The sequence below is a fragment of the Thunnus thynnus genome, chromosome 11, assembly GCF_963924715.1.
Source record: "Thunnus thynnus chromosome 11, fThuThy2.1, whole genome shotgun sequence".
Taxonomy (NCBI): Eukaryota; Metazoa; Chordata; class Actinopteri; order Scombriformes; family Scombridae; genus Thunnus; species Thunnus thynnus.
The window spans coordinates 26,937,288-26,962,675 of NC_089527.1; the positions used below are offsets into that span (position 1 = coordinate 26,937,288).

The 25,388-nt window shown below is 39.2% G+C and overlaps 1 protein-coding gene across 1 annotated transcript in view; it reads left to right on the top strand.

Annotated features, from left to right (window-relative positions):
- LOC137193050 (diacylglycerol kinase beta-like) overlaps positions 1–25,388 on the top strand; it is a 115,917-nt gene that overhangs the window by 24,940 nt on the left and 65,589 nt on the right. The window contains exons 4-15 of the mRNA XM_067604226.1: positions 9,959–10,109; positions 13,260–13,523; positions 15,174–15,326; positions 15,796–15,845; positions 16,229–16,303; positions 17,427–17,546; positions 19,209–19,326; positions 19,695–19,783; positions 20,585–20,701; positions 21,940–22,038; positions 23,520–23,630; positions 23,729–23,802. Coding sequence (XP_067460327.1) covers positions 9,959–10,109; positions 13,260–13,523; positions 15,174–15,326; positions 15,796–15,845; positions 16,229–16,303; positions 17,427–17,546; positions 19,209–19,326; positions 19,695–19,783; positions 20,585–20,701; positions 21,940–22,038; positions 23,520–23,630; positions 23,729–23,802 — 1,421 coding nt within the window. The remainder of the gene's footprint in view (positions 1–9,958; positions 10,110–13,259; positions 13,524–15,173; positions 15,327–15,795; positions 15,846–16,228; positions 16,304–17,426; positions 17,547–19,208; positions 19,327–19,694; positions 19,784–20,584; positions 20,702–21,939; positions 22,039–23,519; positions 23,631–23,728; positions 23,803–25,388) is intronic.

The window sequence follows — 25,388 nt, forward strand, 5'->3', positions numbered from 1 at the left end:
ATCTACTTTTATCCTGTTGTTCTGTCTCTGTCTCATGCTCAGACTCTGACACAACTACTTTCTGCGCTCACACAAACACATGCTGTGACGTTATCAGATGCTCGTTAAGTTCCTCTGATTCAGTGTAATATCAATCATCGAAATGTTTAGTCATTTCCTTTTAGCCTTTTAGATATAGGCTGTGGTGGACACACCCTCAGATTCATACTTTGGCAACTGACGTCAGCATACATGTATCAGCTCTAAGCTGCAGGCTGTGGTCATAGCAGTTGATGTAGACTTTTTTATACTGCCGCCTGGACTTTAGACGGTCTCCTTGTCTCCAATATATTCACCATCTAAGGTCTTTTAAATGACCCATTGCTACATTTTTGTTAGATCCAGTGTGAGACATTAGAGGAAAGTGGTGTGAGTATATTTACAGTAGTAAGCGAAACCTTGCTTACCATAGTTTTTTGTCTTTTTTGTCTTATGTTTTGGGGGTCTTTTGGTGTAAGGCAATTTTGTCAGCCAGCCAACCAGGAACAGTTGGACTGATGTGCGTTGATTTGATTGGCTTATTGATTGACAGCTCTTAAAGTTTTTTATAACAGAAGACCAAACACTATTTATGGACTTATAAGTGGTGAGTGGTGGTAATCTTGCAACCTCCTCCCTTCCGCAGTGCTGGACGTACTGTATATGCAATATGTATTTGTGTCTCCTTCACTCACAAAACATCCGAGCTGTGCAGGACTAAAATCAAAGCGAAAAACAGACCATTTAAAAAACCACAATAATCTGTTTCAGCTGGTGTGTGTGATTTGCATTGTCACCACGCCGTTTTATTTTTTATGACCTGAGTACGTGCTGCTCTGATAAATGATCACAACGAGAACGTACAGTGTGACCACTCAGTCGTTGTTACTTGCTGAGCTGAATCACAGCTGATGCATGTCGTTATCAATTAAGTTGCTAGAAAACAGTCTAAATAGTAGCTTCACTCATGATATCATATAAACGTTTTTTGTATCATGACACACAATGATGTTATATGTTTCTCTTTAATTCATCTCCATTCAGTTCTCACGTTCTGTTTAAAATGCTGCTTCCTGTATACACTCGCTGAAATTTCAATTTTACATTTTAATGTGTTTTAAATTTACATGAAATACTGTATTTCCTCTGATTACAATGCAACAAATCATGGATTGCAAGTTTGTTGAATTATACAGTAATTGTAAACTAACAAGTAATGCTGGCTGGAGTTCACACAGCACTTTTACATCTGTAGAGATCGGCTTGAGTGGTACTGTATGTTCATGCTATTGCTTTAAATTTCACACTAGTGTTTTAAGAATAAATAACCATGTAAAATGAATGCATTACCAACATTATAACATACTCTCATTGAATTAAATGGGCTAAATAATCTGATCAAAGGAAACAAAATGATAGCTAAAATAAAAAAAGGAGACGATAAATATAGTGTTTTGGCAGGAAACACATCTCTCTGGTGCTGAACACAAAAAACTTTAACAAAAATGGGCTTTAGGAATATGTTTTTCTCATCATATAAATATAGTAATAAAAGGGGAGTTGCTATATTGATCTCAAATTCAATTCGGTTTGAATTCATATCTGAAATAAGCGATGAAGAGGGCAGATTTGTTCTGATAAATGGGAAAAAAAATCAAAAAGAGCTGACATGATTTACAGTAATGTTTACGCTTCCCCTGGGAGTCATATGTCTTGTTTTAGAGAGGTATTTGATTTGATTGGAGACTTAAATATGCTTTTTGACCCTTTATTAGATACAACCAATAGGAAAAGAAGAAGGAATCCTACTGAAAAAAGTATAAATAAGGTACTTAAAGACTGATGCATGGTGGTCCGTTCATGGATCAGACCCAGGATACACTTTTGTTTTGTTCTCAGGGGAAAGATCATAGCCAGCCCAGCACGGCTGTGTTGTAAAAGATAAAAGCCCCAAAACTGTCAAGACTTCAGGGAAAATTGAGAGATCTAGAACAAGCTCACATTGTTAATAAAGACTCCTCTATTATACACCAAATTAGAAATGTCAAGCAGGAAATAGATAAAATACTAAGTGAGGGACTTGAGGAAAACATAAGGCTTATGAAACAAAGATATTATGAGGCAGGCCCCAGAGTTGAAATTGCTAGTTTGGAGGCTCAGAAAACATCAAGCAGAGACTACGAGCAGCCTGGATGGTGTACAAAAAGCATTTGAAACACACTACAGATCTTTATATTCCCAGTCAGACCAGGTTAATAGACACACAAGTGTTTACATTACTGATTTGGTCAAGAAATTAATGATAAACTTTTCTCACCAATAACAATGGAGGAAATAGGTAAAGCTATTTCAGACCTGAACACTAACAAGTCACCTGGTACTGATGGGTTCCCCCCCAGAATGGTACACATCCATGAGAGAATGTCTGCTCCCTTTACTGGAGACCTGTTTTAATTACACGGACTGAAAAGGATATAGACCTATCAGTGTCTTAAACACAGATTATAAACTGTTCGGTGCCAAAGAGGATGGAAACTGTAATGTCTTTGTTAGTAGATGATGACCAAACAGGATTCATAAAAACAGACAAACTCAAGACAATATAAGGAAAGCCCCACGGATTATTGAGCAGATTAATAAGGAAAAAGTTAGCTCTGTTGTTCTCAGTTTAGATGCTGAAAAGGCTTTTGACTCAGTTGGGTTGGAATTTCTTTATTTAGTAATGAACAGATTCTGCTTTAGTGAAGATTTAATACATTGTATCCAGACACTTTACTCTTCTCTTACAGCAAGAATAAAGGTTAATGGTAGCCTTTCTAACTCCATAACTCTGCGATGCGGCTGCAGGTGGGGCTGCCCTGCTAGCCCCAGTTTCTTCAGTTTATTCATTGAACCTCTGGCCCAAGCAATACAACAGGAGACAGAATTAAAGGGTATAGCTGTAGGAGGATAAAGTGAGTTTATACACAGATGATGTACTGGTCACAGTCATACACCCAGGTTCAGGCCTGAAAATGCTGGAAACGTATGGGTCAGTGGGTGGGGCTTGCTCCCTCTCGACTTCGACAGCAGAATCAGATCAGTTAAAATGTACATTCTTCCCAGATTATTTTATCTTTTCTTATCACTTCCAGTAGAAATCCCTCATAAACAATTTAGAGAATGGAATAAGCATATTTCACGATTCATTTGGGATAAAAAGTGACCAAGGTTGAAAATTCTCCTTAAACCATGCGTACAAAAGTTTTAAGCACAAATCCAAGATTCATCAATATATTCTTACCTGAATTTGTTCTTACTCTGGGACCAAATTTAGAGCTGCCTTAGATCATGCATACACACAAATCATAAACATCCCACAGTCTTAAAAAAAAGATATAGTCAATATTTATTTAATGTAAACAGTATATTAGAATCACAATTATTAGGCCTAAATATAGCTACAACATTTAAAAGTGTGAAATTGCCAGTAACACACTATTATTATATTTGCTAATTATAAAATTAATAGTTAAGACTTTGTTATCCATAAACCATCGTCATAAATGTAATGAAATTATTAATATATTAAAATTGTCCTGTTTTCACTTTTAGATGACAATAGCTTATACATCGGTATTTCTATATTGGACAGCATCAGAGTGATACCTGCAGCTGTTTAACCAGCAGCCTGTTCAGTATCCTCACAGCCTGACAGTCCAGTAGAGGTACAGGGAGGGACGCTCTGCTTTCACTACATCATGGCCTGTTGTGGACAGAGACGAAACACAATGCACACCTGGTGCAGTTCCGCAGATCTACACATTTACCAACTTTTTATTTTGTTACGGACATACTGCGTGGTAGTGGTGCAACACGTGTGCAGGCTGTATACACAGGCTCCAAACGGTTGTACCAATGACATGTTTACAGCCAAATCCACCTTTTATGGCTTCTACTTCTGAGACTATTGTTTGCATTTCAGTAGCACTAAAGTTTTCCTACATTTTTGCCATCACGGTCCTCTTTGCAGTGAGTGACAGCTCTCTCCACTGCTGCACCGCTCCAACAGAGATTTCCTTATATAGAGAAACGGGGTGTGGTAGTATGCTAATTACCGATAGCGGGCACGCGCCTGTCAATTTAGAATGATTCTGGTGGTAAGAATTTAATTGGCTTGAGTACATGTGTCATGAATCTGACGGTAATGCACACTTATTTGTGTGCAAAGTAAGAACATTTCAATACACATATTAGTGAATGAGGCCCAGTGGGTCTATTCTGGTATCATTTCCATATGTAAGATTGTCAAAAAAATGGGAGTTTTGATAATCTATGTCAGACATATGGGTTGGACTTTTACGGGTATTCACAACTTTGTGATTATTTCTGTAAAAAGGTAAAAGGTTCTAATCCAAGAAAGCCACCAACTGTTATTCATATATTTATTAATGCTTATAACTCAGGAAGCAATAAAGGTCTTATAAGTGAGTTATACCATAGCATCACTTCTCTGAATAAGGGCACTACAGACTATGTGAAACAATGATGGGAAAAAGAACTGGACATTGAAACAACAGAAGACACGTGGCTGAACGCCTGGGAAACACCGTCATCCTCCACCAACTCCCGGACCTGGAGAGACTTCTGCTTTATTATCACTCCCAAACAGAAGTCTAAACAAACTGGCACTCAGCTATGCTGCTGGAGGGAAGGTGGAGAAATCATGGTTGATCATGCTCATGTTTTCTGGTCTTGTCCCTCTATTCAGACCTTCTGGAAGGAAGTAGCAACAGTCATCTCAAAAACCCTGGTTTTAGTATCAGTCCAACATTCACATCCCTCTGTCTTGGACATTTCCCTAACAGGCTGAGTAAAGATGATACTTACTTCCTAAAGGTCTTGCTGGCAGCAAGTAAAAAGGCCATTACAAAATACTGGCTTCAGAAAAACTGTCCTACTGCTGACTTCTTTGTCAATATTGTTAAATACCTACATCTCCTAGAACAGATGACCTACTGTACTCAAATGGTGTGTTTATTTAGCCAATGAGACAGATCCTTCATAATTATTATATGTATCATGTGCAACATTTTATTTTAAATTAGACGAATTTGCCTTGATTTACTGATCATCCCATGACCTCAAATTTGTTTGCTTTTTCTGTATTTTGTTTCTTGTTTGCTTTTTGCTTGCTTTCCTTATAATGTAAAAAATCTTCATGAATAAGAAGTAAAAAAAACAACAACCCACCACATTCATAAATGATAGAATTATAAGTCAGAAGGGGGCTGGCTGGATCAACCATACGCCCATGTGTTCACTGTCAGTGCTAATGTGCTTGACTCTGCCTCCGCAGTCATGGTGGTGTCACAGAAATCAGCCAGTGGATTAGTCTATATATGCATATGATTTTTATGATAATGACACATTTCTTCCTCCTCCTGGCATCTCTGTCATCTTCACATGCATTATATTTTCCTTTTTCTCTCGCCTCTCCTCGCTCGTCATTATCACCTCCACTTTGCTTCTCTTCTGTATTTGTGATGACGTGACTAACAGCCCGGCTGGACGTTTGGCACCGTAGGAACCAGACTTTAATGTTCACGTAGTCTGTCTGAGACTGGACTGTCACCTGGCGCCACAATGACCACTGTGGCCCTGCTTCTGCTCTTTGTCAGGGTGTGTGTGTGTGTGTGTGTGTGTGTGTGTGTGTGTGCCTGCAATGACTCATCAGTCTGTTGTACCAGCTGTAGTGGAATCTACTCAGCCAGCTGATGACAAAAGAAGACTCTGACCTGTCTTTCTTCCCACTCAGTGTCTGTATTAGTGGTGAGACCACACTGAAGAGGATAGATGGAAAAAAGGAACAATGATTGACACACTAGTCATTAGTGTTGGGGTTTCTCCTCTGAACAGATTAGCACACAACCAGAGCACCATAAATCTTGATGATTGATGAGAGACTGAGAGACAGGGACTGTACATTACAGCCACAGCGCTCCATACCCGTTCAGACATGACGGATTTATCATTATACATTCAGCTGAGCTCTCTGTTTGCAGCATAAATGATGAGGTCACATAAAACCTTTTTTTATGGTCAGACATGTTCAACATAAAGCAGTTGAAAAGCATGTTTTTAACTGTGTGATATATAAGAGTTGTTGATCTGCCAGAGATGTTATAAGAGCATGTTAGAATGAACTACCTGTTGTATTGTAATAGTAAAAAAGGAGATGGTGGAAATAGAGAAAAACAAAAAACTAGGCACTAGGGAAATGCAAGAAAAAAGTGTTTGTTATTGCGACCTGTCTGGGGTGTTTATTTTGAACTTTAACAACGGATGAAATAAGATTTTAAGAAGATCCATGTGAATTTATAAAAATGTTCTATAAAAAAAAGTTCTTTGCAGCACAAACACTATTTCTTTGACAAACTTTGGTGATGATCTGCAGCTTTCTCTCTATTTTTTTTCTATTTTGTGAAGCATTTTTTGACTTATCCCTTGTGCAAGAGGATCAAGTCCGCAATAAACTAAAATTAACAGTGTCTTTTTGCAGCAGAAATCAACTTTTGGATCAGTGAGACATAAAATCTTCCTTTTAATAAGCTATATTTAGCACACCAAGGATCCCAGGTTCACATCCCCCTTTGTTCATGCCTGGCTTAGTCCTTCTCGAACGTGCAAGGTGGCTCATCACCAATGACATCCTCATTTTTTCAGCCTGATAACTTTGTACTTTAGATGAACAGATCTACTCTGCCAATCTGTGATTGAGACAGGACGTTAGCCTCCGTGGTCCTACCTTTTAATGCCAAAAGAAAGTCAATCAAATCATTCTGGCAGCCCTTCTGAAATGAAAAAGATTAAATGAACCATGTAAATGTGCCATAGCTGCCCTTGGGACATATTTACAGATTGGCAGCCTTGAATGTGAGCCCGCTCAAAAGGAAAATAATCGTTGGTTAGACTTTAGGGTAAACGTGTTTTCTTCAGGGACGAGAATTTCCACAAATCCATCTGGGTGTACTTACTTTCAAGGCCATCTATCAAAATATCAACACAGCATTTTGTGGTTTTATATCCAGTATATCTGAATATGTATGTGAGAACAGTTCTGTGTGTGTATGTGTGTGTGTGTGTGTGTGTGTGTGTGTGTGTGTGTGTGTGTGTGTGTGTGTGTGTGTGTGTGTGTGTGCGTGTGTGTGTGTGACAGAGAGAGAGAGAGAGAAAGACATGCACTAATATGAATGTGTGTGTTTTCTATGGCATGTGTGCACATTTGTCTGAACTTGCCGTGCTACACGATGCGCAGCAAATTAAAGTCTCGTGGTTTGTTTGGCCAAATAAGGAGAGGAGAGTGATATGAATAATGTCTGGGGAGCTTTGGGAGCTCTCAGGGTTAGGTCAACAGTGTTGAGCTGCAGGAGGATCCTCATCACGGTGTGTTCTTCTGTGATGGGTGTCAGTTGCAACAACTCCAAACCCACCGAACAAAAGCATATTAGAAGCATATTTCCACACTAAGGCTTGACGTGCGAAAGGGATCAGCTTTACTTTGTCCTATTTTGGTGTGAACTAAATGTTCCCTGAGAGGGAAGGGGTTTAGTTTGCCCATACAGCTTTATTATGTTTGCTAAGTTTATTTGCATTTACTTTCACCAGATTTATTTAAAACCCGAGAGGAAATCTTAACCACATAGAATGCATCAAGCACTGATTTGGCAAACATAAATGACACTAATGTGCTTCTTCTGGGAGCATATATAAAACAAATCGTTTAACCAGACTGACATGAGAATACAGTTTATTTATTTAGGGCAAAGGAGAGTTCAGGCTTACTTACGTGTAAGGATATTTTCTTAGCGCAGTAGTTCATTCAGTTCATGCTGCAGTATGACCGTGTGGTCAGTCATCACGTCATGTAGTGTCAACATTTTGGATTTATTGAGAGTTAAAAATAGTGAGCAGGCCTTAAATAAGGTCCTGGATGCTGGTGGTGGTGGAGAGATGGAAAGACAACAGGAAGATAATGAGAGTAGTTTGGGATGTGGCCTCAGAAATATAGAGACATGAACTGATAGTTAAATGGCAAAACTTGCAGAAACAAACGACAAATTGTATAGATTCCAAGGTTCAATATATTCATCAAAAGAAAAAGAATTATAAAGTGCTCCCATCTTGATCAACCAACTCTGATTACAGAAGACACAAATATATATAAAATAACACTGTAAATAAGAACATTAAACTATATTCTACAATAAAAATCTGTTAAAAACACGTTTTTTAAAAACGGGAATAAAATGTTAAGAACAGAGAGAGACATGTTTAGATTGTATAATCTGGTGACCACTTATAGCAGAGGTTTTGACTTGAAATAGCAGGAAAAACACTGGTGTAATCACAGTATTAAAGCTCAATGTCACAGTAACATATAACTACTACACTAAGTGTTGTAGTTGACTCCCACAGGATGTAATGAAGGATTTAGCTTCATGTAAGACTTGTCTGTTATGTGATGTAACGAAGGATTTAGCTTCATTTAAGACTTGTCTGTCATGTCTGGTGTTCTGCTGCACAGGGAGTTTGTTTGTATTTTTCTTTACAATGAACAGAAAACTATTGAATTCCTGCATGTATTTTTCAGTCTATTGTGATTTGAGCATTACATCCTTCTTCTTGTTACTGTCCAATGTCATCAGAAATGAAACAAAATATAAGAGTTTTAATGGTTGCTCTGTTTATTTTAGGCGTGTAGGTAAGTGATGCGGCAGCATGCACAATGCCAGGACTGAATGGAATACAACCATCATTAGTTACACCTTTATTTGATCCAAAATCTGCCAGAGCAGGCTAATTTAAAGTCTGTACTTCTGCATCATACCGCATACTCATGTTTATTTGATTAATCGTTTTTAATCTGAATTCTGAGTATGTGGTCAAGACTTCCTTCAGGGATTTGAAGTGGTTGAATTGTTCAACCAGATAGCTTCAAGCTTTTCAGATTATGGATGAGTATATTTGAGCGAGTGTGGCACAATAAGTCTCTGCAGAAATGAGGAGCAGTCAGCCTGGTCTACACGCTTACCGCATATAGCTAACCCCTTCTCTTCTTCTACCCACTCCTCCCTCACTCCTTCCTCCTCCTTCTCCTCTTCATTGTTCCAACTGTTAAACAGCAGCAAGACGTTCTCAACCAAGTAAGCCTCAGCCCGGTGGGCTCTGCATGCTGTGTGGTGTCTGTGTCAGCAGACTGCATGTGCATTCTGTCCACTAACATAACATAACCCCGCCTTATCCGCTACAGATGGTGAAGAGGAAAAGGCCAGAGTTCATGGGGTTGTTGAGTTGAGTTCAGTGCCACTATATATCTATCACATGCCTCTGTGAGTGGCAGCTGAGGGAGGGGCGGGGGTTTGCTGGATGTAAATGGTCGGACCATTAACAACATACATTTCTGTATTCAGCATTGCAACTCAGAAATGTTGATGAAACATGTTTTTCTGTCTGTATTGTACATTGTACATACATTGTTTTTTTTCTTTTAAGTCATCAGGCCTCCAAGTACCAAGGTTTTTATCTGGAAGCAGCTTCCAGCACCTCCATTCTGCCCTTTCTAACCTTAGAGACATATTCTGTGCTGGTCAGCTGGCTGGTCTGACAGACTTTGTGATTATGACATTTTACTGACCTTCAAGCCTGAGCAGAGAATGTTTTCACATTAGTGGCTTAAACCCATATTTTCATTAAGCTGCTATTTTTATAAAAGCCATGCCAAACAAAGCTGCAGACCTTCACACAGGGCACTTCAACTTGAGCTGAAAAATCCATCACATTTTTCCTCTTTACTCATTTTTGTAACAAATTACTTGTCCATCTGTGATTTGATGTGAACTTCATTTACATGTACTTCACTGGTTCTGTTAACCTGCCTTTCCTTTTCTGTCCTATGCAGCCCATTGACTATGAGGGCTTCCAGCTCTTCATGGCCACTTATCTGGAGAATGACATCCCAGAAGAACTGTGTCAGCACCTCTTCACCTCCTTCAAGAGCAAGACAGGAGGCTGCTCTCCTGATCAGTCTCGTGCAGGAACGAGCTTACTGGGTAGGTTGTTTTTGTGTTTTTGCAGGCAATGATGAGCAACACTGATCACGCAATTTAATTCATAATCTATGAAATTTTTGTCTAAATTCTTTTTGGTTTCTTACAACACACCAGTGAACATGTCGGGCAGTTCTTTCCTCAGGTGTTTATAGGCCTTTTAACACTGACACATGAAGGAGCACAGAAAGACAGACATCTTCGGGGCATTGTAGGTCTTCACTGTGACAGCACTGTGCTATGTGCAGTATCCTAACTGTGCGTACATCCCAGTTCCTTTATTTGATCGCTCCTAACTCGATGACCAGACATCATGAGGGACGTTCCAATTCCCTTATTTCTGCTCTGAGGAGCGAGAAGGGATCCCTGAGGAGTCTTGAGCGAGAACACACAAGAGCAGCCTTCTCGGAAGTCTTTTACCATACCGACACATCCCTTTTTTGGAAATCTGCGAGTGATTGGACGCTGCAGTTGATCATACTACTCCGATACATCATCATAGATTTATATCAGGTCAAATAACACAACCAAATCTCAAGTTTTAGATTTTATTTGTTTTCTGACACACAATTATTGGATCTGTGTTAAAAATAGGTCTGGTTAACAAAGGAACCAGCATGAGCAGCGAGCATTTACAGTCCTCAGAAAAAAAGTACAAGAGCTGTGAAATTTATGGATTGGAAAATGGATTTAATTAATGTGCAGATGCAGTTTATTCCAAACCATCAAAAGTAACCACAGAGCTCTTAAAGCCGACGGACAACTGATCCAGATGTGCTGCCATCTTCAGAAACAGACGTCGCTTCAGGTGATGGTTCAGAGGAAAGAAAGTCTCCTTCGCTTCAATCGTGTTTCCTTGTTTCCTCTATCCTTGCATCTTCAGTGAGAGGGACTAAGATGCGAGGAAAAGACGTAAGTGAGGGAAAGTGAGGAGAATCGGGATGTGCCATGTGTCTGCGTCCACTCTTCCATGTGAATGCTGCGTGGGCTCTGCCTGTCTGCTCCTCACTGCCGAGCAGCTGAGGGGACAGATGGACTGTTGAGTTAGAAATCTATTTCTGTGGTCTAATTCTTGTGAAAGTAAGATGCAACAAGTGTAGTGAGGCGAAATGTGAGTGACAGCTTGAGAGTCCTAATGTCTCTGTTAGCTTTGTTTGTGATGTCCGGAGTTTGACCCCATCCAGTGACATCGTTTACAGCCGTCCCACTCACTCTGTGTGCCATCATTCAAGACTGTCTGAACTGTAAATTAACTAATAGCTGCAGTCATATTTGCATACGTGCATAGACGGGTGTGTTATTTTTGGATGATGACAGAAGAGCTTCAGTCAGATCAGTCTTTACTTGTTGTCCACTCAGACTGTAAAGCCTCTAATATACTTGCTTTTAACTATGCTTTTGCATGATGGGTACCCCATATATCCTGTGTTCCTTTGGAGTGTTAGCTGTGTTTGTCCTCAGATATGACCTCTACACATCCGCAAGATACAATTAAGCACATGAATAGTGGGGGTTAAGGTTAGTGAGTTTATCAGGATGTGATGTAAGGTCAAAGGAAGACAAAGACTGAACAAATGATAACAGCGCTGCCATGTTTAGTTATATTCACATTGTGCAAAATGGTAATGAAGATATTCATGTTTTGGCCAGGGATTATTCACCCCTGATCTTTCCCTAGCACACATACTTTTTCATTCACCAGACACACACAATTAATTCAGCCAGTACTGTAATGTACTGGCTGTAATGTTCTGTAATTTTCCCTTGAATCCCCTGTTTCAAAGCTTTTTCTTTGGGCTTTGGCACACAAATGTGTGAATAATGCCGCTCACGTCACAGCTGTTAGTCTACACATATCGTGATGGTAAAAAGCAAATATATCACACAGGACATGTGACTGTGTATGAAGAATCCCCCCTTTAGGATTTTGCAAAAACACATTCAAAGCTTGACAGCAAAACACACCGGGGAGTTCACTGGCTGGTGTGGATTCTGCTGCTGCTTCAAAGTGTGCTTGGGATCAAGTTCCTCAAGGGGAGACAACTGATACAGCCTGCACTGCCACCTGGTGGTAGACTTGAAATACATGACTAGTGGTCAAATTATTTAAAATCTTCCAATGTATTTTATAAATGTTTTATTAATGGATTTATTCATACATTTTTCATCCGGTATCATGAGGCCACAATGTCAGAAGCTCCCAGTCAAAGGAAGCAGATAAAATAGTACCTCCAATTATGCTGTTTGAACAACTATAGGGAATGCCTCACTATGCTTTATATGCTTCTTTCTGTATTTTGTCTCTTTAATCACTTCCTCCAGTCCCATGGTATATAATAGAAGCCTCTATTTGGTCCACTGATGATGTAGAAAAACATTAGCTTTCTGCTCTTGACACTAATCAGAGGATCCAAAATAAGGTTGTTATTCTGGTGTGCTCACTTACTGTAATTCAGCTTGCCTCCTAATAATTTTCTGCCCACAAAGTTCTTTAAATCTTGCAGCCACACAGTAATTGTCTGTTCTTAAATAGTATATATACAGGCAATACACAATACTCTTTCTTGCCTAATTTCTCCACTGATGTTCACTCACACCTGCTGCGTCTGCCGCTGTCTTTTTTTTTTTTTTTCCTTGAAATGTTGACTGACTGCAGAAGCCCGTTCCATTGACGCAGGCATCTCTATTCAGACCGAAGTGGCCTGTGCCCCCATTACAGGTACCAGAGCGGGCCGACTAGCCCGGTGATGTCGTCTTAATGGGACAAGAGTCCTGCTGGCTATAACCTCCTGCTCCCTTGTCCGTGTGCTCTTGTTGTGTTGATGTGAGTTCATGGTATTTTGCCTGTGGATAAGTGGATGACTTGATGGTATTTTGGCTTTGTGAAGTATTTTGTAAGGTTTTGACGTAACTGCTTCCTGTCTCTCAATGCATCCTGAGTTTCTTGTAAATGGGTTGATGTTGTGAAGTTGTATTCCTTTATGTTGCTCCTTACAATGAAGCGATACTTAAATTTACCAATCCTTTTTGCATCTAACATTCCCTTCCTCTCATTCTCAACTATATCTGTAATTTCTATTTGACTAACTCTTTCCCTCCTTTCTCTCTTTATCTCTTTTCCCTGTCTGTCCTGTCCGGTTTCGGTTCAAAAAGGGATGAACGGGAAAAGCATCCTGTCTGCAATGGGTCGACACACGCCGGAGCACTCCAGCGTGATGAGCACAGCAGGCTCAGGAGCCACCACCTCTCCTTGTTCATCTCGCTCCTCATCGCAGCATTCAGGGACCGGGACCCACACACCTGGGGGGCCCCACCGTTCACCTTGCACCCAGATCCAAACCTCTGACAGCAGCAGCAATGCCCTGACCCCCAATGCTGCTCCTGCCAGGTCCCCAGTCTCCCCCAAACTTTCACCAGGTGAGATTATGTACACTGAGACAAGATGGACTGCACATGGTTAGGTTTACTTCTCAGTGGTACTTTGACAGGCTCTTATCACTCTTATAACGGCCCAGTATGGCAGACTTATAAAGTATCTGTTTTTACCGCCAAAAATCAATACTGGGAATGATGATGACTGTTTTTAAGTGTCAGGAAACCAAGACTTATCAAGAGCTGAGCATCTAGTCTCATTTACTGTGGGGGTGTAATGGTACAGTTAGATTATAGGTTGGTACGATACATGATACAGCATTCACCAGTAGATATGCTCATAGTATCTTTAACAAAAATGGAATGAAAGCATAGAGTTATTTCAGAAAATAGCTATTTCTATCAATCTATCTACTTTAAGCAGAAAATTCTTACTTTGTAAAACTAGTTTCTCTTGACCTTGAAAACAGCAGTTTGACAAAATATTTCTCATCACAATACCATCTTAGTTGTGGTTTTTCAGTTTTCAGCCACATTTCATGGTCTTCTTCAGCAAATATTGCTCAGTTTTCAGGGAGATGGCTTAGTTATCATTGGAGATGGAGATGGCTATTATGAAATTTCAAAAACCTAATAATTTTCTTATTCTAATCTAATTTTGAATTTTCAATTAAATGTAGCTATTATTTTGTACAAAAGCAATAGAATCTCTTTCATTAAAAAAAAAAACTTTATAAGACTAAACTTAAGAATAAAAACCTCCAGATGAGAGTCTAAAAAGAAAATGCAAAAAGAAAAAGAAAATGCAAATATCTGAACAGGGTTGGAGTAACAGTATTTTAAACACCCCAATTTAAGCATCTTCTCCCAAACTGATTTTAGATCTGTGGAGTAGCTCAAGGACATTTTTTAAGAATATAAGCTTGATAACATTTGAGGCAGCAGTTGAGAACTCAGTAGTTCTCAGTATTAATAGATGACATGTAATTGAACCTGCTGACATTCATTCACATTTTGTATTGCAGTATTTGAGCCGCAGTATATTGTCACAGCCCTACAGTCTTAAATGAAGAAAAATATTTTGTGGAATCTGAGTGGGGCCTTACATTGCTGCACCAATGTCCCTAGCAAACATTTCATTATTGGGCATTAAACCAGTGGTTAGCGAAGTAAATCTAATAAAAGTTCCTTCTGGCTGGAAACAGTGCAACTGTAGATGATGTTGCAAGATAAAGTGAGAACATCTATGTGAGAAAGGTCTCCTGATGTTTGTTCCATATTTAGAAGCAACACGAGTAAAGGTAATATAATAAGAGGTTTGTTTTTGCCTTTTTTTTTTTTTTTTTTACTGTGCTGTATTTTTTAGACTCGTTCCCTCTAGGTGCTGCTAATCCATTTATGGCTTTCCAGATTGGTTATCCCTGTCACATGATTTGATATTGTTTTGTCTGCATCACCATCCTCTGTCTGTACTCTGTGTAGTGTTTTGTCAACCTGTTCTCCACTGCTCTGTTTTGTCTCTACCTGTTGTGGATAGATCACTTCTGTAAAACTGTCAAACTAATACGTTAATGCTTAATTTACTGTTGACTGTCTGCTTTTCCTTTCATTAATTCCACCAGAGGAACCACAGCGGAGTAGAAAGAATGATGGGTGCTGTGAGTAGCTTTGAACACTTGTGTTGTACGTCCGCAGAGAGAAGCCACTCTGACAAGCGTTTATCACTGCGGAGGAGTCCGTCACCCCAGAAGGGCCCCCCCCTGCCGTCGCCCCAGGTGGTCTTCCTCAAGGACATCGTCTGCTACCTTTCCCTGCTTGAGAGGGGGATGCCAGAGGACAAGCTGGAGTGTGAGTGACAGGGATGGGGGATGCAGGCGGAGGGTCAGCTCCTCTCAGGGGGGCGTGGAGTGGGAGCAGCTGTCGTTTGCAATGTGTATGTGTGTGCTCAGGCCACTAATACCGCTGGTCTCAGTAGCATGTCAGCTCAAGTTGACAGCAAGCGTAATAAGGCTGTTCCTTCCTCTTCTGGCTGCCTCCCCAGGGCCATAGACATGGTGATTACACCTCCCACATGGGGCAGGTCAGTAACATGCTTAAGCCCTGCTGTGCCCAATCTACTTCTTTAGTGTCTAAGGCTATATTGGTGCACACTGACAAGGCTAATCTCTTCTAACTGGTCCCCATGCCCCGGTACAGAAGCAGCATGCTTGGCCATCTGGAGGGAGTCCAAGAAGGAATGTTACAGCTTCACAGAACTACTAATTATCTGATGGTATCTGAGTCATCATGGGATCTCTGTTCTCTCATTCCCCTCTAGTCATGTTCCGGTTGTACGACACAGATGGCAATGGGGTTCTGGACAGCTCGGTGAGTGGATTCTGTCTCTCCCCTTTCTCCCTCCCCTTCCCTTCATCTTTCCCTCTCTGTGTTTTGTCTCTACCTTTGCCCTTTGCACACAGCAGCTCCAAGAATAGTAACTTGTACACTCAGTGACAGCAGTTGTGTTTACATGAGATCATTTGTAATGGTTCCGTTCAGTTTAATATTAGCCATGTGCTGAAGTGATCACATAAACAGAGAAGCTCTTCTGTGAATATGTTGTACATTATATGCAGGGAATTCCATGTAGACTTCATTACGATTTATTTACATTGCAAGCAGGAGTATTTTAACATTTCAGTCATCCATGTTTGAAATGTATGAGGAGTGATGATTGTGGCAGAGGGTAAATGGATGTCTTTCTTTTGTAGGAGCTGGATCGCATCATCAATCAAATGGTGCATGTGGCAGAGTATCTGGAGTGGGATTCAACAGAACTACGACCGGTGAGCAAAAACACTCTCAACTGCAGTTGAATCTGAATCAATCAACCAAAAAACATCATCATTTGCTGACTTGTATGCCAGCTGAAACCTCACCAACCACTAAACTTAACCCTAAGATGATTTTAGAGTTCCAAAAGGTAGAAAATTGCTTTTGTAGCAAAGTGCTACGAGGACAAATGCCTGGCCTATTAGAGGAAAGCACCCGTATTTAGGACTACAGTTTATGAAGAAAATGACTCACAAAATAAGAAATATGCAGGATACATTTGAAAAAAAGATTGATTCTGGGGGACATAAAATTATTATTATATTGCATAGAGAAAAAGGTTATGTATCAGCTTTTCAACCCTCTGCAAATGGTCAGATGGTCTTTACTTTATGTTCTGTGCCTAGCTATAACTTCCTGTTATTCTGTTGGTATGAGGTACCAGTTAAATATGTGTCTATATAAATGACATAGCTATAGTTTTTATATGTATCTGAAGTTAAATGTATGTAATATCATACTTTTTATTTTCTCAATCAGCTCATTTAACATGCTTTTTTGTTTTGTTTTGTTTTTTAAGTTAAGTTGCGCTTTACCTTTTCTGTTAGGATTACTTACATGTCAGAAATTGTTGAAATTGGAAACAGCATTTATAAAAACCGCTTTGAAAAAATTAAGAATTAAAAAAAGAATTTAGGATCTCCTTATGATCATTCAGGAGCATTTTGCAGTTTTGACATCTACAAGAAAAACTAAAACTGGTGAAACTGAAAACACAATTTTTGCACATTTTATCTGTATGGAAGAATTTTCTACTGTCATAATTGATTTTTATTCACAGCGAGCCCTTTAATCAAACCAAACCATGACCTGATTGTATCGTATCATCACAACCCTACCATTATAATTATTTCAAAGCTGACCGTAAAGTTTGTAAATCTATGTGTCTATTTATAAGTGTATCTGGTGAAGGTTTATCGGTTTGTTTTTAGCTCCTATATGTTGACCTCATGGAAATTTAACAAAATTCATAATAATATTAAAAGTACTTGTTTTGAAGCTGCTAACTGCCTACAACTTCTCTTTTCTGTGTAAACATACTGTGGTTTTAAGGAGTATGTATCTCTGCCACTTTAGATACTGAAGGAGATGATGGAAGAGATCGACTACGACCGAGATGGGACAGTCACACTGGAAGAGTGGATCAGAGGAGGACTCACCACTATCCCTTTACTGGTCCTGCTGGGCATGGATACGGTGTGTGTGTGTGTGTGTGTGTGTGTGCATTTGCATGGTTTCACTTCACACAGCAGTTTGACTTTTGATGATTAATATGATTCTTGTGCTTTATGTCATTCTTTTCTGTTGTTTTGTTTTGTTTTTTTGACATCTTTAGCATTAAGCACTCATTAACTGGTGTTTTTTTTTTGAGGTTATGGGGTTCTATAGGTGCCATTTTCTTGGTCTGTGTAACCATGGTCACTATCACTCATGGTACTATAAGTGTTGGTACACTTAAGTGTTACTGCTGGAAGTTTGAAACGTTATATACAAAACATACTTTCTCTGAGCCACAGAGTTTTTGTACATCAAATGTGCAGTATCAGCTTTCATGAACTGCGTATTAGAACTTGAATGATACAGGATTTTTGAGGCTGATACCAATATCGATCATTGAGTGGTAAAAAAAAAAAGTCATATTGATATATTGTCCATTGTTTTGTTAGCATGAATATAAACAAACAAAAGAATCCCTTAAACATAATTGTTAAAAAATTGTGACCCTGACACGTATTGAGTGGGAGATTTCACAGTCAGAAAACAGATGTGTCAGTGCTCTCTGCTGGACAAACTTTACAATGGTGACAATTCCTCTTTTCTGTGCTGCAATTTATTGTTAATAATAGTACATATACTGATATAATGTATCAGTCAGTATCTAATATGCATACTGATTGATTGATTGATTGATTGATTGATTGATTGATTGATTGATTGATTGATTGATTTTATGGATTATTACACACACACACACACACAAATCCAAGGGATAACATGTTAAAGTGAAAACAAAACACTCATTTTCAAAATGTTCCCAAGATGTTAAAAGACAAAGAAACATAAAGAAGCATTCAACATAAAAACTAAACAACACAATCTGATATTCAAAAACACATCACCACTATTTAAGAAATAAAAAATTATAACTCCCCACATCAAAACAAGGATAGCTAAAGTTACAATCATTAACAGTCATTGCATATAAATCTGTGACCCTGTTCCATAAAAAAGTCCTACCCTGACTTTTATAAGCCCCTCTCATTTTTAACAACTTGATGCGTAGCAGAAGGCTGTTCCACAACATGGCGGCAGTGTAACAAAGGATCTTCTGGCTACTTCACTTGAGGCACTTAACATGAACACACACCGGCGCTGGTGTTATAGTTATGCTGAGTATCATTGTTATCTGAGAACACAAGTATTGAGGAGCATACCCATTGATAAGATTGTACATATTCTGTTGTTCTACTCTGAGCTGTACTGGCAGCAGTCCTACCTTTCTGAATTCATTGCTACCATCATGAATTTGAGGGGATACATTTCATAAATACCGAATAATATTATTTTGCATCACTTGCAGTTTGTTCATGAGTTTAGCTGTCAAACCACTGTACTAAGCAGAACACGCATAATCATAATGCATCAGTGATGACACAAGACAACATGTCATACTGTAGGTTGTTGGACTATTATGTGAGTTACGGTTCACGTACAGTTCACGACGGTTGGGTCAGTGTTACTTTGAGAATCCTCTTTAATGTTTGTAGCAACAATCATCACCAAAATCCTTGAAAGAAAAGTGTCCCGCTAAAAGGTTGATTTCCACACTTCACCTGCCCTTTGTTGTCCCCCCTTTAGAATGTACAGGAAGATGGGCAGCATGTTTGGCGTCTGAAGCACTTCAATAAACCAGCCTACTGTAACTACTGCCATACCATGCTGCTTGGAGTTCGCAAGCAGGGCCTCTGCTGCTCCTGTAAGTCTCCATGTCTCCCTTCTCTCCATTTGTCTGCCATGGTGTGTTTTTCTGTCTGTTTACATCTCCATGTCTCCAGTTTTTCTGCTCGTATGACTTCCCCTTCTTGCCAATTTCCGTCATTACCTCTTTGTTTGTTCCTGCATCGTAATCTGTGTCTGACTCAAGTTGAGGTTGTTTGTTGTGCCTGAGTGCCTCTGAGTCATTTTTTTTTTCATTAAAAACATTAACAATGTTGTATATTAATGTGGCACCCTTGGCTGTGCTGATTTGTAATATAAAGGATGTTGTGGTAAGAACTGGAGCAACATCATCCAAGTCAACTTCAGAAGCTAATAAGAGCGTGTTTCTCATTCTATTTCCTTCAGTATGCAAGTACACAGTGCACGAACGCTGTGTGTCCAAAGACATCGCTGCCTGCATCAGCACCTACGCCAAGTCACGTAGGCACACCAACGTGAGTACAAACACGATGCGATAAAAGGCTTCATTCTACAGTACACATGAAATGCCGTGCTGATAACATGGACTGATGCTGCAGGGTAATGAGACAGGAACACTGACCAGTCTGTTTGACAGATTCCCACTGGCTCATGGTCCTGTTTAACAGAACAGTAAGGATCATGGGATGCACTGGGAGGTCATGGAGGGCTTCTTATCTGGTTAACATCCTTTGTAATTTAGCATTGACGCAATTAAGAGGTCTAGAATGATTTCTCTGGCTCAGTGGTTGTTCTCTGGCTCAGGTCACATGCTGATTACAGCCTGGTCTGGGTTATGAACAAAACTCACTGTCAGGCCTCTGGCTAAACCTCACATCCATCAATGATTTGAGACTGGTAGGGCCAAAACAATAGCCTATTAATGATGAGTCAATCATCAGAACAATCTTGATAACTGATTACTCATTCAAGTCATTTATCAAGTAAAAATGCCAAACATTTCTTAAAAATGTGAGGATTTACTGCTTTCATTGTTTTATATCCTCGTTAATTGAATATCTTTGTCTTTTGGACTGTTACCCAGTCAAAGCAAGCTATTTGAAGGAATAAACTTTTGCTGTTTGAGCTTTCATGAGCATTTTCCACAACATTTTTATAACAGTGATAACTGCATTATTCATTTTGTGAAATAAAATAGAACAGAACAAATCCTAAATTATGTTTGCATCGTTTATGAGAAATTTCTAACTTTGTGACTTTAAAAAAATCAAATAGTAATAATTCCTTACATTTCTCTTCTCTCTCTTGCACTCCAGGCTATGCAGCATGTATGGATGGAGGGTAACTCTCCTACCAAGTGCGACCGCTGTCACAGAAGCATCAAGGGTTACCAGGGCCTAACGGGCCTGCACTGTGTGTGGTGTCAGATCACTGTGAGTTTCCTGTTGCATATAGACACAGACGAACACTATACTCTGCAGTAAAGTGTCTTTTTTATCAGAGTAATCACCTCTTCTTTAACATAAAAGCATTGTATGCAGTATGGAAATATGAAATAATGTATTCATTTTAGTAATATTATGCTATTTACTTCATATTGTAACCTTTCTTAGTGCATGTTGCACTGAAATTGTTTATGTAGGTTGGCTTACATTCACTCCATTAAGACGTTAACCATAACAACTACATGCAACCCCAACCCTAATCCCAACCCCAACCCTAACCCTAACCCCAACCCCAACCCTAACCCTAACCCTAACCCAAACCCTAACCCTAATGCTAACACTAACCCCTAACACTAACCCTAAAGAAAAATGAAGAGGCCAAATAATTTGACTCACATGCAGTAAGGGAAGTCAGGGAACCTTGATGAAAAAACTGGATGATAACTGTGAACCAGCTTGTCTCTGATAGTAGGGACACACCTGTAGGATATTTTGGGAGAGAGGGTAGCTGTCTAAAAACGCTGCTGCAGATGGAAACCTCTTGAATTTTTTAAACTTTAATGCCTTAGTATATCCAGGTTTGAATGAAGAAATAGATTATAAACCCTTTTTTATAAACAACCTTCTTAATTGTACCTATTGATGGGACTGTATACTCTTGAGTGATACAGCATGATTTCTATGTTCATTATTTATTTATTGTTTTCATTTTAAACAATCCGGTTTTAATATTTCCACCCTGATGACGACCCTGTGGGGTCAACACTAGTCAGAGGTTTAACCAGTATGCCCGACTAAATGCAGGCTTTCAACATAACTTCTCTCTTTGCTCTGCTTTCTGAAGGAATGTTTTCTTTTCTGTGAACTAAAATGTAATGGTTTACTTTTTAGGGAGCAGCTTCCACCATGTAACAGCATGCTTAATAGAAGTCACACACACTTAGCAGTGCTTTTTAAATCCACTAGATGTCATCACTGACTTGGATTTCCCTCAATATCAATGCTGCTGTTAAAACTCAACTCTCAGGTTCACAGAGCATGTGTTCTCATTCCAGCATGAAAAATATCTGTCATAAAAATGACAAACAAATACATTTTTGATTGACACTGTTTGGCCTGTCAGGCGGTCATATATCCTTTCTGTAGTGTTTCATACTGCTACACTCAGTCTCACAGATGGATAACGCCCACAGTTCTTATGTTTCTGCCTCTCTTCTCTCTCATAGCTCCATAACAAGTGTGCATCTAATGTGAAGCCAGAGTGTGATGGAGGAGCCTTGAGGGACCACACTCTGTTGCCCTCATACATCTGCCCTGTTGTCTTGGTGAGAATGTTGTTTTTCTCTGCTGTCCAACACTATGTACAACAGAGACAATGGAGGGATAGTTTAATCTCATATAATATCATTCACCAGAAAATATATATAAAATCATGTGTGAGTATTAAGTTCATTCAGTAGTAAGCTAAATACTGAACTACTGCTTGCAGGCTAGTAGTAGCACAATTAATAGGCTTAAAAGCTTGCTGTAAAAAGTTTATAGGTTCTTCATAGTTTATGGATAGACAGGAGAGAAGTGGATGATACTCCAGGAGTGAGTTGAAAAGTTTCCATGGATTTTGTGATTCCCCTGCTTTGCAATGGCAATTCGTCATCGTTGATTCATCCAAACTCCATGAATCTAAGCTGACCACAACTGCTGTTCTTTAGTGAGGAAATTTTGTGCAGCAACCTTTCTAGCCCACATGTTATGATTATCTAGTACTCAAAAGGTAGACTTATGTGAAGCATTGCTTTAATGGTAGTTAATGGTAGAGTATATCCAACTGTATGGAGACTCTCACCTGTGTGTTTTTGGAGAAAGTGGTAATTAGTACCTCTGATGGCAAAGTAGTAAATGAAGGTTGTTCAGTTGATCAACATTGCCCACTGTGGTTGTTGGAGGCTAAGTTGGAAGCATTGCAGCCATGGATGAAACCTGGTGGCTGTTATGATAAAACACTAAACTGTGAGTGTATTTTCCTCTTTGCAGCAACTGGCACCTTTACTTTGTCAGCCCTGTCTCCTACACTACTAATATGATTTACCACAATATAATTACTGGATAAGGGAGAATGTCTGGATGTCTGTATGAGCACATTTACACCTTGTATTGACATGTGATCTGCATCTAGCTATCGTATCTGGATGAGGAGGAATGCATGGTAAGGCAAGGCGTAAATGCACTCAGAACGCTTTGTATCGCATTATGATCTCAGCCAGGTGCAAATGCAGTCCATACAGAAAATCAAACCAGCAACTTGAAAGGTCTTTTCCTGCTTGCTTAAGTAAGCCTGGAAAAACCTGCAAGTTGTAGCTTGTGCTAGTAGCTGTAAGTCTTCCCTCACAAAAGATCTATCACACCCATCTAGGCACTAGTTCCTTTGACCAAGGCGTACTTGTTTGTCGACTTGTTTGTCCGAACACAATGTGGGTCATTATCCAGATAATGTATCCAGATACAGATCACATGTAAATACCAGGTGTAAATGGGGTCTATGTCTGGATGGATGACTGAGCTGGCAGTATTAGTGACATGTTGCCATTCAACAGCTTTCATCTAACAAGTCATGTCAGACCTATGTCTACCAAACACCTGCCTCAATTTCACACTCAGTAATGATTCTATTTTTGGGCTTGTCATCTGACTTCTTAATTTCCCTCACAAATACCTCATTGACAAGCTGATTCATATGCATATCCATTTTCACTGTGGGCATTTCATACATTAATACAAGGCCCATGCACCTGTCTTCCTCCTTTCACAGGACCGTCATTCTGTGGTGAAGCGTGGTGAGGGGGAGTCGCCACCCAGCACCAGCCCTGATGACACCAATCAGATTTTCAAATTCTCCCCAGGAGATGGACAAGCTCTGCAGGTATGTCATCCAGGAGCTATGTATCCTGTATGTTGTTAAAGTGACCAAACAAAGCTGGTTAGCAGATGCCTGACTCCATTTCTCCTTCCTGTATCCAGATCACCCCTCTCCCAGGTACTCATCCACTCCTGGTCCTGGTCAATCCCAAGAGTGGAGGGAGACAGGGGGAGCGGTAAGTTGCTGCCACCCAAGGGCCCTCTACTGTGGTTAGTTGGCCCGCTCTAGTTTTTTTAGTGCTTATTACAATATCATTTGTGTATAGAAATTATATATTCAAGTTGATGACAGCCATTTGACTTCAAATAAACACTTTGAAAACTAATTATTTTTAAGTCAAGGAAAAGTAAGGATCATCACTTTTTGGGTTTTAATTTTCTAAATAAAATGTAGTAATTAAGTGGTTTATTAGTGGCTTTGGATTTTTTGAGGGGATTGGTAAAAAAAAACAAAAAAAAACGTGAAATTTTAAAAACGAGATAGGTCAATCAAATCAAATCATTTTTTCCATATGTAGATAATTTAGGATGAAATAGGAAAGCAAGAAGCTAACTTTAAATCTTAAAAGTTCATTTCCACTTTCTAAATGTCTTATATAGGTTTTTGCTTTCTTTTCATTAATCATGTCAATTTAAGCTTTTGCATTTAGCATTTAATTTAAGCTTTCTGAACTTGCATTTCAGGAGTTTGAATTTCACTTTTCATTTATAGTATCTAATATCATTTCTCAGTTTCTTTTGCACTTAAACATTTAATTATGGTTGGATTAGCACAATATAATCACAGTTTATTTGCCTTTTTTTTCTTTTAATATTCTTGTTTCACTTTTATTGAATTTGAATTATGGGTGAAACTATCTCCATTGATTCAACCAAATTTTTTAGCCATTAATTTATAGTTATCCATTTTGGGGGTCTTTGGTAAATGATCAGCAAGCAGCCCATTTGTTTTCTCCTCATTTACCTCCTCACTTTTTATTAACTGAAGCATTTTCTGGGCTGTGCTCAAGGGGACTACTTTAGTGGAAGCTGCAATGATCAGTGCCTTCTTGCAGCAGGAAACAGAACTTTTGTGGTGCGAGCCCTAAAGATAATTTCTATATTAAGTATAGTATCTTTGTCTAGTGGCTGTAGTGAGGAAGTCAACTGCGGGATCACATATGAGGACTTATCATAATTAGTCCCTTTGGATACACAGATATACTGTAGTATGCTTAAATGACACTATTATTTAGCTCGAAATTACAGCACACTTCAGGAAACTGATTTCTGTGTCACAGGCCACCAGAGTTTCGAAACCTCCCTGCTGTCATTCTGAACACTGTTATTTAAAGATGAAGAAGGCTACACATGCTGTAAATAAATGTCTTCATTGTTGCTTTGCTCCCCACCTACCACACAACAAAGACCAATCATACCCTGTTGCTCTGCTTCAGCTTGACACATCACCATAGCAACACACTCTTTATTACCATTAGAAAGGAAATTATTCTCTATTAATAGACATTACTTTACTTGTGAACAGGAAACAAGAGGCTATTCTATTGCTATTTCTGTCTGTGTGAAAAGCTAAGTGAGGTTTTGCTTTCAATTTTATAAGTTGTTTAATTCAGTTGATGACTGAACCAACTTACCAGAAGTTGTATAAGCATCTACATACAAATGCTATAATTTTTAAACTGATTTTACATAATCAGCTGACTGATTCAAATGTATCAATCCCTCATGTACCTTTGTGTGTAGATTTGCAGTACACAAGTCT